This window comes from Lolium rigidum, chromosome 7, assembly GCF_022539505.1.
Source record: "Lolium rigidum isolate FL_2022 chromosome 7, APGP_CSIRO_Lrig_0.1, whole genome shotgun sequence".
In the NCBI taxonomy this organism is placed as follows: Eukaryota; Viridiplantae; Streptophyta; class Magnoliopsida; order Poales; family Poaceae; genus Lolium; species Lolium rigidum.
In genome coordinates this window covers 265,795,967-265,810,576 of record NC_061514.1, presented here as the reverse complement: position 1 = coordinate 265,810,576, position 14,610 = coordinate 265,795,967, and the positions used below count along the sequence as shown (strand labels likewise).

Here is a 14,610-nt window from a genome sequence, read left to right as displayed (position 1 = left end):
GCGATATTTTACTTGTCCGAGGTTTGATCATCGGTATCACTCTATACCTTGTTCAACCTCGTCTCCTGACAAGTACTCTTTACTCGTACCGTGGTATGTGGTCTCTTATGAACTTATTCATATGCTTGCAAGACATTAGACGACATTCCACCGAGAGGGCCCAGAGTATATCTATCCGTCATTGGGATGGACAAATCCCACTGTTGATCCATATGCCTCAACTCATACTTTCCGGATACTTAATCCCACCTTTATAACCACCCATTTACGCAGTGGCGTTTGATGTAATCAAAGTACCTTTCCGGTATAAGTGATTTACATGATCTCATGGTCATAAGGACTAGGTAGCTATGTATCGAAAGCTTATAGCAAATAACTTAATGACGTGATCTTATGCTACGCTTAAATGGGTGTGTCCATTACATCATTCATATAATGATATAACCTTGTTATTAATAACATCCAATGTTCATGATTATGAAACTAATCATCTATTAATCAACAAGCTAGTTAAGAGGCATACTAGGGACTCTTTGTTGTTTACATATCACACATGTATCAATGTTTCGGTTAATACAATTATAGCATGGTATATAAACATTTATCATAAACATAAAGATATATAACAACCACTTTTATTATTGTCTCTTGGGAATATCTCCAACACTAACCTTGCCTTAAACCTTGGAGGCTCGTTAGGAGACAAACCTTCCTTTCTTTTAAATATCCACTTACAGCAGACAGCCTTCTTTTGTTTAGGCAAGGGCACAACATCCCATGTGCCATTCTTGTCAAGCGACTGCATCTCCTCTTGCATAGCATAAATCCACTTCACGCGGTCAACGGATGCAACGGCCTCAGTATATGTAGCAGGTTCAGTAGCATGCTCCACCTGTTCAGCACAACTCAAAGCATGATGAACAAGATTACATTCTTCAATTAAACGAGGACGTGGACCTTTGTTACGCCTCGGTCTATCAGCAGCAATTGAACTATTTGTTTGCTGCAAAACAGGTGGTGAGTGCTGAACAACAGTGTTATCATTTTCAGCAACATCATTTTCTTTCTCCTCCACGTGCTTCACCTGCACGCTAATCCTCTGTTGCTCATCATCAGAATTATCAGAAAAATTAACAGCATCAGTAACATATGTGGATGAACTCTTATAAAACATAACAGCCTCATTAAAGACTACATTCCTGCTATGCAAAACTTTCTTAGTTTCAGGATTCCATAACTTGTATGCCTTAACTCCTGAACCATAACCAAGAAACACACACTTAACAGCCCTAGGATCTAGCTTTCCATTATCAACATGAGCATAAGTAGTGCAACCAAAAACTCTCAACTGTGAATAATCAGCAGGTGAACCAGACCATACCTCAATAGGAGTTTTCTTATCAAGCGGAATGCAAGGTGACCTGTTTATCAAATAACAAGCGGTGGAGGCTGCTTCAGCCAAAAAACGTCTATGCATACCAGCATTGGACAACATGCCGCGAGCCTTGGAGATGATGGTTCTGTTCATCCTCTCCGCCACACCATTCTGCTGAGGAGTATATGGGATGGTGTGGTGCCTGACAATGCCTTCGTCGCTGCAATAATCATTGAAAACAGTAGAACAAAACTCCATGCCATTGTCGATACGAAGCAATTTAACTTTCTTTTCTATTTGCCTCTCTACCATAACTTTCCACTTTCTAAAAGCATCAAACACATCAGATTTATGTTTCAGAAAGAAAGGCCACACTTTTCTGGAGTAATCATCTATGATAGTAAGCATGTAATTTGCACCACCAAGAGAAGTCTTGCGGGAAGGTCCCCAAACATCAGCATGCACATAATCTAGTATCCCTTTAGTGGTATGAACGGAAGCATTGAATTTAACTCTTTTATGCTTACCAAAAATGCAGTGCTCACAGAATTCAAACTTACTCAAATTGCAGCCATCTAGCAGGTCTCTCCTGTGGAATTCTGCCATGCCATGTTCACTCATATGTCCAAGACGCATATGCCACAGATTAGTTTTACCAGGTTCATCAGGAATAACAGCAGCAGCAATACCAGACAAAGTGCTACCTCTAAGAACATATAATTTTGCAGAATTCATATCACCAATCATGTGAACGAGAGAACCTTTTGATACCTTCAGAACTCCGCGAGAACCGGAGTGTTTGTACCCGTCAACATCTAGGGTACTGAGAGAGATCAGATTTCTGGCCATGCCAGGTATGTGTCTCACATCTGTCAGACTGCGTGTCATGCCATCATGCATCTTGATCTGAACTGAGCCAATGCCCACGATCTCACGTGGGTTGTTATCTCCCATACGCACAACATCTCCACTATGCACAAACGCATAAGAACTGAACCAGTCTTTGTTACAGCAAATATGAAACGAACATGCAGCATCAAGGATCCACTCATCATTACCAGAAACACAACCAGCAAACACAACTAGGCAATCACCATCAGAATTATCACTGGAAACAACAGCAGCCTTACCATCACCCTCAGATTTTTTTTCGGTTGGTAAGTACTGTTTCTTTTCTCTTTGTTCTGCAACTTCCAGCAATCATCAATATTGTGGCTAGTTTTCTTACAATACTTGCAGAACTTACCATCTCGTCCCTTGGACTTTGAGCGGCCTCTATCGGTCTTGCTCTTATCTCTGTTGTAGTTGTTGTAGTTGTTGTTTCTGTTCTCGGTCCTGCCTCGGACCTGCAGTAGCTTTGCCTTAGATGACGAACCCTCTGCCTGCACCATAGATTTCATCTTTTCCCTCTGTTGGAGGGCCTCATAAACTTCGGCAAGGGTTAGTTCATCACGACTGTATAACAAGGTGTCTCGAAAATTTGCAAAAGAATTAGGCAACGAGACTAACATTATAAGAGCTAGATCCTCATCATCATATTTTACCTCCATGGACAGCAAATCAGAAACGATCTCTTTAAAGATCGATAGGTGATTCATCATTGACGCACCTTCTTGCAGCTTGTGCGAGAACAACTTCATCTTCACGTGCATCTTACCGGTTAGATCTTTGGACATGCGGATCGATTCCAGTTTCAACCACAGCGCATTGCGGATTTCTCAGCCAAGCACTTCCTGCAAGATATTGTTGGATAGATGAAGCTCAATTAATGAAAAAGCCTTACGGTCTTTCCTCTTTTCATCGTCGGTCCAGGTCTTGGCATCTTTCTTGCCAAAACCATCAAGAGCTTCATCCAGATCAGAAGATTGGGTAAGTATCGCCCTCATCTTCACTTGCCACAAAGAAAATCTCGTGGTATAATCCAGCTGCGGTAGATCGAACTTCAAGGAAGACATGTCGCAAAACCCTAGATTTAAACACGGGCTCTGATACCAGTTGCTATAAAAGCGACAAGCAAATACGAAGAACGAAACAAGAACACACGCAGGGGACACAAGATTTAACGTGGAAAACCCCTTCCAACACAGAAGGGGAAAAACCACGGGCGCCAGCCAGCAAAACTTCACTATATCGGGAGGTGTTTACAAACGCCGTGGGTTATCTTTTAATCTGATAAACCCTAGCCGGCGGCTTACAAGATGTATATATAGGTGGTGCCAACGATCCGTACCGTACCGCGGGGGCTGCCGCCCCCCGCACCCCCCTTCGCAGGCGTCCCTGCAGGGCACGACGTATGGGCTAACTTCTGATTCCGCTACGCTTCGGCCCAAGCCTCCGGCGACGGGCCTCCGCTCGTTAGAAGTTAGCCTCCCTTTAGTATATGAATTTGGATCACAATACAACACATCTAAGCTCTGACCACCTGATCAACTTTAGTTTGAGCCATAGGCACAGCGCGGTGACACATCCTGATCAGCGGACGGAGGATGACTGAGGCGGCTGGCTATGAAGCAGGCGTATTGGGGTCTGGAACGCGAGGGTGAAGGGTTCGAAGGGGAAGACGATCAAGATGGGCTGATGCGGAGCACAAGATTTAAAGGGGGAAATCAGCCTGTGCTCTTCGTATGCCCTCCACCAGTTTCTTGTGCAGCTGTTTCTCGTGAAAATTATGAAGATTTAATAGAGAGCGCCCGTCGATGTGAATGGGAGGACGAAGCGTCAATAAAGTTTGGTGGTTGCTTATGAGAATTGAGGGGAAATAATGACGGTCCCACGTCGATAAACCCACGTATGGGCCCACGTCGGTAGACCCACGCATGGAGAATTTTTTCTTGCCGGAATGAGTGAGACTAGTCATAATGGGGAGTAACATATAGTAGTGTCATATGCATGACACTACTCTATGTTACTACATTCATAATGCATAGTAACTTAGATGTAGCATGCATGAGTGTATTAATTAGCTTGTAGACTCATTCTATCTTAAAAAATGTGATGTTATGGTAACATAGCTAGTTACCACAATCATCTCTTTCTTTATTTAATATCATGTCATGTCATCAATTTGCCTAGTTGGCAATGCATGTAGCTCTGTGTTACTACATTAGTTACTCCCACTATGAGTAGTCTGAGGACGAAGCGAGGCACGACGCTACCGTCGGAAGATGCTGCCGCGCGAGAAAAAGGGGTGACGTGGCTTCATGAGATGCTAGAAAAATTAATTAGTGGGGGCTTCCTGTTTAACGATAGAAGATTTCCAAAATTATCCAATGGCTGGAATTACATGACGACCGATCCAAAAACCCACTTTAGGTCAGGACTTTCCCAGATTATGTAATAAATAATTGCTCTTAAAATCCGGGTTATTACAGAAGTATTAAATATATGAATAAAAAAAGAACGTACCCAGTGCTGAGAGCTCCCGCACTGTACGGGGTCTGGGGAAGGTGTTAGTGGCAAGCCTTACCCTCACAAAGTGCAATGTGAGGAGACCGCGACTCGAACCTGGGACCCCTAAGTCACAGGCGGTGAGGCTCTACAGCTGCACCAGGCCCGCCCTTCAAATATATGAATAAAACATCTTTATTATTAGAGTCATATACACCTTTGGTACCACAACTTGTATCGAATGTGCAGTTTAGTACCACATCTTGCGAAACGTGAACTCGTGGTACCACAACTTGTATCAAAGGAGCAAATATGTACCAAATCATTCTAGAGCTGACATGTGGCGTGGTAAATTTTGCACAAACAACCCTATATTTTTCTCTATCATACGTCACCTTGATAATGCCTTACCAGGCGGGTCCACAAGAATACCTAATGCTGCAAGAATTAAAAACAAATGAACAAATATGGATTTGAACTCATGACCTGATGCTACCGAGCTTCACAACAATACCACTAGAAAGCACAATCGTTTGTGCTAAATACTAGCCCGTCTTGTATTTATACTCTCTTTAAACGCAGAAGCGCACGCAAAAGGGCCCGTGACGATGTGCGGCTTGCTTCCGCCAACGACTGCCCGGCCGTACGTTGATCTGCGCAGTAATACTAGAGTTACGGGCTAATCCTTACGTACAAAATCCTACGGGCAGACGTGTGAATCAGGTATTGGTCTGAGAGAATTAGGCCGAGCAACTGCCCCAGGAAACTTCCAATCATACGTATCCACCTTCGCCCGTAACAAAAATTCCGTAAGCCCAGCCCGTAAGTGTAGGATTATTGTTGATCTGCGTGTCTGCCCTTTACAATATTGTCGGCCATCTATGGTGTCATGTCGATAGTGTTCGTCGCACACGCCTTCTGGTTCCTCAAGCGCACCTAGTTCTGGCCAGCGGGAGGTGTCCGTGCTCGGAGCGGTGTGGTGCGGGCGTGCGGCTGATGTCACAGGCAGGTGTGGCGTGTTGTTGCTCCTCATCTCCATGGGGTACAGCCGTACGACGTGGTGTGGGCGACCGATGTTGCAGGAAGAAGCGCTAGCACGAGCGCCAAGTTGTCATGGTTGGCGCAGTGTTTATCACGTCGTAGGCGAGCATGTTGGTGCCATGAGTGACCACGATGACCACTCGTGTGGATGAGGAGGCTCTTTCTCGTGCCCACCGTCGCCGTCCTCGGCTTGGTGTTCACCTGTTGTTGTGCCTCGAAACGGCGGAGTCCGCACGCTCTACTCCGTAGGGAGGATGCCACGGCTCACTCATGTCCGTGTCGTGCTGGTTTTGCTGCCCCTTTCCTTCACGAGTGCATGAGCGCAACGGCTAGATTCCAGTATCTGCGTGGGTGATGTGCATGTGGCCGGCGTGCTCTAGTATAGAAAGAACTTACGTCGTACTATACCATTAAGATGTATTATGGTGAGATGGCAAGGTCGTGTGTTGGGTAGCAAAAGGTGCTGAGTTCGAATCCTTCATAGCTCATGTCTTTTTAATTCTTTCTTTGTACACTGACAGGTGGGAACCATATGTAAGGCATCAACAAGGTAACATGTGCTCGAGAAGAAAAATACAGGGTTGTTTCTGCAAAATTTACACCACCACGTGTCATCTTTGGAATGATTTGATACCTATTTGCTTTCTCAGTGCAAGTTGTGGTACCACGGATTCACCTTTCGCAAGATGTGGTACTAAACTGCACATTCGATACAAGTTGTGGTACCAAAGATATATATAGCTCTTATTATTATCTCTAGAACATTTTTTTTCTTCATTTCCCTACCAGGCTCAAAATCAGCACCATGTATTTTGGTTCTTACTCCCTTATATTATTTTTTTGACAAAAAATATATATTAATATCGTAGAGATACCAATTACACACAGCCTCTACAACAACGCACTACCCTAGCGGCATTACGGATGCATACAGCAAAAAAAAATACCAAAAAAAAAGTTCCGCTACAATGATCTAATCATTTAAAACACCAGCACTAACACTACTCCAATGACAACGATGACTCAGATTCTTTATTGCCAAATTCCACGGCTTGGGGAAGTCAATTTATTGTACGGTGGGTGCCAACCTGAGTCGCACGACACATCAGCTGAAATAGCCGGCGCAAGAGCAATTAACAGAAGTCGGCAGGTCAGACCCAGGCCTAGGCGGTCTGGTTTTGAGCAAAGGGTTCTGTTCGAAGAAGTTCGTCGGCCGGACCTCGAACCAGCCGCTCACCTTCGGCATGATTGGGAAGTCATCCTGGCACGGTATGTGGTGGATGCCCACCGTGTACCACAGCACGATGTCCTCGTTCCGTACCCCCCTGTTCCTCCCGCTCCACACGGCCAGGCCGTCGTCGCCGGTGCTCTGGTCGGCGTACAGCCCGGTCGCCCACTTCTCGTCCCTCTTGTACGGCGTCACCCACACCTGCTTCTTGCTATAGCTCGCTCGCCGCTGTGGGTAGTCGTCGTCGTCCAGCACCGATGCCGCCGTCGCGCCACCAACGGCGACACGGTACCCGACCTCGTTGCCCATCCTGGTTTTCTTGTTCGGGTTGACGATCAGAAGGTCCGCCGCCGCCACGTTCACGTCCACCTGCGCATCTGCCTCGGTCTCGGCCACCTCCCGGCGCACAGTCCAGTAGCTTTTCCGTGGCGTGTTGGTGTTGGTGTTGCGCTTGGTGGTGATGACGTTCTTGACGAATGAGTTGTTGGTGCCGTCCACGTCGAGGTCCAGGTAGTAAGTGACGTAATGGTCATGGTAGACGCCAATGGTGTTCTCCGCGAGCAGCGTGCCGTGCGCGTCCTGCTTGATCTGGTCAGCGTGCGTGTAGTCCGTCCCTTTCACCTCTAAGAGACCTGTCATAGATACCTGCAAACCCAGCGTATCAAACCCACATTCTGCTGTTTTACTGGTATGATCTTGTGCACATTTACTGCTGTTCCTGTGATTGTCGATTTGATAAGCTTCGAATCCAAGAGATGAAATGATTCATGCATACCACGAATTTAATGGAGCCGCTTGGCTTGAATTCCCAGTCCAATATGTAGTCGTAGTTCCCGCTGGACACCACCATCCTCGCCACCAAGCTCGCGTCAGGCCGGGTCTCCGTGATCTGCATCAACCGACCAAAGCACATCATGCGCGTGGAGCGGAAATGCACAAATCGAGCAGGGCCGGGCGATTGATTGGTTACCAGTCGGTCGGCGAAGCCGGCCTCGGTGTGGCGCCATGCGATGTCGCCGGCATACCGCTCGAAGACACAGATCATGTTCTTGTTCTCGACGGGCTTGCCGTCCTGGCCGGCGTAGTAGCCGTCGAGGTAGGCGGCGTTGGCCGGGCAGTCGGCTCCAGGCTGGAGAGGGAAGGTCGTGACCCCCAGGCCGTACTCGCCGGCATCCATGAACGTGCGGTCGTACCACTCCTCTGCTGGGTCCATGTACGGCACGAAGATTTCTGACACAAACCCGCGGTAGAGCACCCGCCGCCGCGCGCCGGCCTCCGCGTCGTGGATTGAGGCTAGTGAGATGACTATGCCGGCGCGCATGTCAAAGCCCACATGAAACTCCCAGTTTGCCCACCTGTGGTATTTGCAAAGGGTGTTACTGAGAACTAATGTCCTTCTTATTCAGATAATGTTATTAAATCATCTGAAGCAACGCCTAACTTTTTTTTTAGTCGCAACTCTGTTTGGAACTGAAAAAAATCTCAGTTTCAATCCTACTTGTAACTGAAAAAATCAGTTACAACCTAACTTGCAAGTCATAAACACGAATCACAATGCAATCAAACAGTGTAGAACTTAACTGAGCATTAACTTAGTTCTCGGCAAACTAGCAAAGCCCACTTGCAAGTATGTGCATGCATTAAGCAAACAAAATTTTAATCATTAAGCTTCTTTGCAAAATATAGAATTAAAATGTTTTATCTTTTAAACCATTAAACCATGATTACGATGATTTGCATTTACTGTATATGTTCTCCCTAGGAGATTTTCGGAACTTCAACAATATATACTCTCTAAATATACCAAATTGATAAAATTACAAACACTTATGCTAAAACTAACATGTCGTACTTGTTATAAAATAGCTTAGCGACTTATATGTTACTGCCTACCAATAAAAGAGCACGCAATAAATGTAGAAAAGCACATAAGTGAAACAAAGATTTGAAATCATTGCCAATATCTATCCGATGGACAAAAGGATTATGAATCGGGCCAACGTTTTGAGCTACTCCCCGGTCCTGGTTTACCAGAATTGCATGTATCTCTAGGTTTATAATCTAACCAACCTAATGTGATGTATATATAAAAGATAGTATATCTTTAAAATTTTAGATGTTATTCTAATTGTATAATTTTTATGTTACATAGTTTACATTAAATTGGTTGAATTTTCAATCTAGCGATACACGGAGGACCTATAAACTGGGACACATGGAGTACAGAACATTTTCATCTGTGAAATCAGATTGCATTGTATCGATGTCATCATTTTCCTTAGTGCATCTAGCATCATTATTTCTACACATGAGAGCACGATTTTGCATAGTAATCGACCCATGCATGTACCCGAAAATTATTCTCTTGCACAAAGGCCCCATCCAAAGGTGGGACACCTCGTTTGAAAATAAATAAGTGACATGTGCCAAATATATTTCTCGTAAAATTGATTGACCTAACTTGTCCCCTTTTTTCTCCCTGACTAACCAAACTAACACTTCATCCTCTCTTGAATTGTCACCGCGCTCCTTCGCCTTCTTGTTCCACATCGCCAACTAGTACCCTCCACTAACCTTGTACACATGAGAATCACTGACCCATTATATTTCTCTTCTCATGGTGTCGCGATATCTAGTATCAAATTGGAACACCATTGCCCCAATCACACGTTCTTTTGAACACATAGGGCGTCTGTTAGCCTTCAATGGCGGTGAGTTTCACCGTTCTATATCATTGCCTTCGCCATCAAGGTTGGGTGAGTTCGTTGTCATCAAGGTTAGCAACTAACCAACCCTTTCCCCATGTGTACCCACCTCACACCACTACAACACACACCCTCCCCCTGCTATACCACCGAGTGTTCGCTCCCTAAGAGCAAAAATGAACACATGTAATATACTATTTCCTTATTCATAATTCAGTAAAGGAAATGCTTCATTTGAACTTGTTCATTAATGGTCTAATTTGAACGAACATGTTTTTATATGAACATGAGAGCACACATCTTCTCTACTTTCTCACTTGGATCTATGTCATGCTCATCTCTCTACGGGATTTCATCAACCTCAAGCTCTTAGGATGAGGATGACCAGGCTGGATATGGCATGGCCAAGCACTGCTGACCGACGCTTGCTTGTGAAACCCCTGTCAGTTGTCAAACACCAAGCAATTGCATAGTTTCTAATTGAATCCCCGAGAGTCCAAACTGACGGCGCTTAATAAAGCCGCAGGTGGTGATGCACATCACTAATGAATGCCTTAGTGCAAGGTCGGGTAACTTGGTCGGTTTTTTATGTTTCATACAAGGTTTGTACCCTTTTATAATACGTTTTAGAAAACCTAATTTGTCTGCCAAAACTGTCATCTTATAAAAAGAAATGGAGGTATTAGTTGTGACCTAGCCTTGCACTCCACTCTATACGCTTACTTTTCTTCGTAGCACTGTGAAGAAGATATGGTTTGTTCTTTTTTATATGGATATGGAGGTGCCTATTTGTGAGCTGACTTAGAGCATCTCCACCGGCACCCCCAAATAGTCACCGACAGAGGTGCCGGTACTTCCGTATGGGGGACACCGACACTGCATCCTCTATTTGGGGGAGCTGTTCCCACACCGGCGCCCCAAACCGGCGGCCCCGATAGATGATTTGAATTAAAATCACATATAAAAGCATAGAAAATTGAATAAAGAGAGGAAACATTCCACAAACTAATACATAGTTGGGAACATGGTTTATGCGAAGATATAATTTGGAACATGGTTTTCCACAAACTAATACATAGTTTGAACCATGGTTGACACAAATATAAAACATTGAAAAATAACGAAACCTAACTAGTGTTGGCATCGCAGGTTTCATGTGTTCGCTGCCAAGAAAGAACACACTCAGGCACTCCCAGTCACCCAAACTGGAAAATCCAGCTGGTGACGGTGCCCCTATTGGTTCTTTCGAGGAAGAACATCCAAAAACATGCGTGCCCATTTTCGTTGCGAAGAAACAACACTCAGTTGTTGTCCTCCTTAGCGATGTCGTCGTGATAGTGCCAGCGGCAGCGCGTCTCGTCGAACACCTTGACGCTCATGTCCCCCTCGCCAAGGTAGGAGAACATGAGCACGAAGCCGGCTTCGAGGCGGTGGTAGCGCACGAACTTCTCCCAGCCGATGAGGAGGTACATCCTGCCGCGTGCATCGTAGATCACGTCCACAATCCACCAGAAGCAGCCGCAAGCGGCATCCTGCAGATGCAGCCTCTGGATGTATCTGCAGAACACGCTCATGTCCCCCTCGTCCACAATCCACCAGAAGCGAGCCCGGCTCATCGCCGGCGACGAAATCGGCAAACGTGTTCGGCAGCCTCTGGATGCCGTGTGGTTCGCCCATGAGGACGACGACGAACTCGAACAATACTCGCTGCTCCTCCTCCTACAGGTCCGACGATGAAGATGACAGCATCGCCGGCGATGGTGAGCGTGCAGCTCTGCCGCGGCCGTGGCCACGACCACGGCCTCGACCAGACATGGTGTAGTCTCTTCAGATGGTGGCGGCTAGGGTTTGTGTGGGAGGGACGATGCGAGAGCGCCCTTTTTATAGGCCAGAGGGAGGCAGGGGAGCGGTGGCGCTCATTAACGCCAGCACGGAGAGCTAGGCGCGACGGGATGGTTCGTTGCGCATCTGCGGAAACTGCATCGCCGATGCGCGCCAATAACTCCCGTCGCGAGGTAGGCGACAACTAGGTTAAAATTGAATGTGCCGCTGACGCGTGGGCCCCGCCACTCCCCGTTGGCATCGACTTTTGGGATGTGTGGCTAACAGGCGGCTCCCACGCCCAAAATTTTCAGCCTCGCGAGGCGCCGGCGCGCCCGATTCACGCCCTTGGCCAAGGGGCCGGCACGGGGTTGCCGGCGTTTCTATTGGGCTCGAAAAATCGCCGACGCCATTTGGGTCGCGCCGGTGTGAGCCCATTTTCGCTCCCGGCCCGTAAATCGCTATCGGGACCGCTATGGAACGCGCCGGTGGAGATGCTCTTACAACTTGTTATTTCCAACTCAACAACCCTCAGCATTGATTTCTACCAAAACAAAATTAATTCACACAATTTTACTTGTTGGTGCCAATTTTCCGTACTTTGAAAATTCTAATGCACTTGCGCTCTATCTCTCAACACTTGCGACTTAATCCTGTCAAATCCATGTGTTTATTTCCTGACCAAAGACACATCGCAAAATTGCTCTATGTGTAAATTCACCGTACGTGGCATCTCAGCAAAGGGTGGTCAAAAAAGATTTGACTGGTTTACCCGATTTCAGCTAGTTCATTTTTTTGAACTGAATGGGAAGTTATATTTGTTTCTTCTTCTTTCGTCCCATCTCGACAAGGCATCAGCTATCTTGAATTATTTTATCGGATTTGCTAGTTCTCATCTACTAGTTGAGAACTAAGTTTGTGCTTAGTTAAGTTTACACCATTTAATTGCATCATGATTCATGCCTATGAGTTGTCTTTCTTTTTTGTTACATGTAGAGTTGCAACCAAGAATTTTTAGTAGGGATACACCTAAATTTTTTTCAAACCATTAGATTTGCCCCGTGATACCAGTCATCAGTTACAACTAAAATTTAATAACATTATCTGACCGAGAATGAAATTAGTTTTCGGTCAACTGAGAAATAATCACACTATAGAGGGATGACTGTGTAGTGGGCGTTCAGAGAGTAGGTGGTCGGTGTGTTCAAGCGGAATGATGATTCGTGAAATGTAAGTACAAATTAACACGACGCATTTTTGGTTTGTTGGTAAACCAGTCAAATCTTCTTGTGATTCAAAAGAAAGGGTGTATATGTATTAACAGTCCATGCAGTAAAACGGGGTAAGTGTTTTTACCTGACCAAGTGGCCGTCAATGTGGAAGCCCCTGCCCTCCGGCTGCAACGCCACGCCGGGAGCCGCCGTATAAACCTTGGTGGTCCGGTAGTCCGTCCCCTCGGCCTTGGGCACCGGGTAGACCACCCTGTCCTTGTACTCGACGATAGCCATCCGGTCGAGGTCCACCACTAGCGTCACGCCCTCGACCGGCCGCGCGTAGAAGTTGGGCGTCGCGCCAGCAACGAAACACACAAGCTTCACCACCCTTTTCTGCACCTTCCCATCCCACTCCGAGGGACCGGTGTCGCCGAACCACCCGACGGTGGAGACGGGGCAGAGGACGTCGTCCATGTCCAAGCCACGCCGGCGCATGGACTCCACGAACAGTGCGTGCCTGAACGGCAGCGCCTCCGCCGCGAACTGCTCTTCCGACGTGTGAATCGGGAACCCCGCACCGTGGTGGACGGAGTGCGAGAGAACGGTGGCCGCATTGGTGTCGGTGATGTCGACACGGAGCTCGTGCGACTGGCCACCGGCGCGGGTGATGACGAACGCGTGGCGCGGTAGGGCGGCGCGGGAAGAGGAGGAGCGTGCCTCGGCGTAGGATAGGACGTCCGTCTTGTCAGGTTCGTCCAGGCCGACATAGTGGAAGGTGAGCGGGCGGTCGCTGATGAGCGGTGAGGCGAGCACGGCCGCGCGAACGGCGGTGAGCTCCGCGGGAGAGAGGGGGTCGAGTGGGTGTGGATGGGAGGATGCTGCTGTAGTCAGGATGGAGAGCGCGAGCAAGATGAGAGGAAACATTGCGAGGGAGGAGCGGCAGACACCAACACAGCTGCCTCGTAGCGAGCTCATGTCGAATTATGAAGTGACGACACGGATTATATAGGCAACCTACCAAAGTGATGGGAAGGATCACGTTTGCACTTAGCTCCTCAAGGACTGGGAAATCACCACACGGTATACTACAGTACAGCTGTCCGATCAAGCCAGAGGCCCAGAGTACATAATAAGAATAAAAATAAAGCTCTTTTTTTCCTAAAAGAAGAATAAAGCTTATATGCTTGAAGCACCAAACAAATCTTATCCTAATTCGAATGCGGCAAAAGATGCTACAAAGGGAGCACATATTCCTGAAGTTAACTGCGCATAACCGATAAGAATAAAGCTATCAGATGCTTGTAACCACCAAAGGGGGCTCACTCCCTTGCCCTCCTTTAACAGAATCTGAAATGCATGGACCCCGGGTTACGTGAATCGTTTTCCATAATATTCGGCACAATCTCAAGGCTCTCTATTGAGGGCATCTCCAACGGAGCGACTGAGTAAACATACGATGAACGATCGTTTGCGTCCGTACGGTCGAAAAATGCGTCTGCACCCTGCTCCAGCAGGGCGACGCATTATGACCGGGCCGTCCGCGGAGACGCAAACGTGGCTCAAATATACGGCACGTTTTCCTCTCCACCACGGAGGCTGCGCGGTCGCGCCGAACACCCTCCTTTTCTTACCTGGTTCCGCACGTCAGGGACAGCGAAATCGACCGCGCGGATTTGCTTCCTTTTCCTCTTCTTTGCTGTCCTAGTGCGACGGCCGGCCTCACCACCCACGACCTGTTCGGTCAATTGCGCCAGTAGGTTTCTTACTCATCTTTTGGGTGCTATTGTGGGCGACCATTGATCCGCAGTTGCTACCCACGCAGATGGACATGTGGAAGAT

At 47.0% G+C, this 14,610-nt stretch overlaps 1 protein-coding gene across 1 annotated transcript; it reads right to left on the bottom strand.

Annotated features, from left to right (window-relative positions):
- Nucleotides 1–6,813: 6,813 nt before the first annotated feature.
- On the bottom strand, nt 6,814–13,746 carry LOC124678968 (primary amine oxidase 2-like). The gene is made up of 4 exons (XM_047214808.1): nt 12,914–13,746; nt 8,002–8,386; nt 7,807–7,920; nt 6,814–7,676 (listed from the first exon to the last, which is right to left on the bottom strand). The coding sequence occupies exons 1-4, from the start codon at nt 13,744–13,746 to the stop codon at nt 6,909–6,911; spliced, it is 2,100 nt and encodes a 699-aa protein (XP_047070764.1). The 3' UTR covers nt 6,814–6,908.
- Between the last annotated feature and the right edge of the window lie 864 nt (nt 13,747–14,610).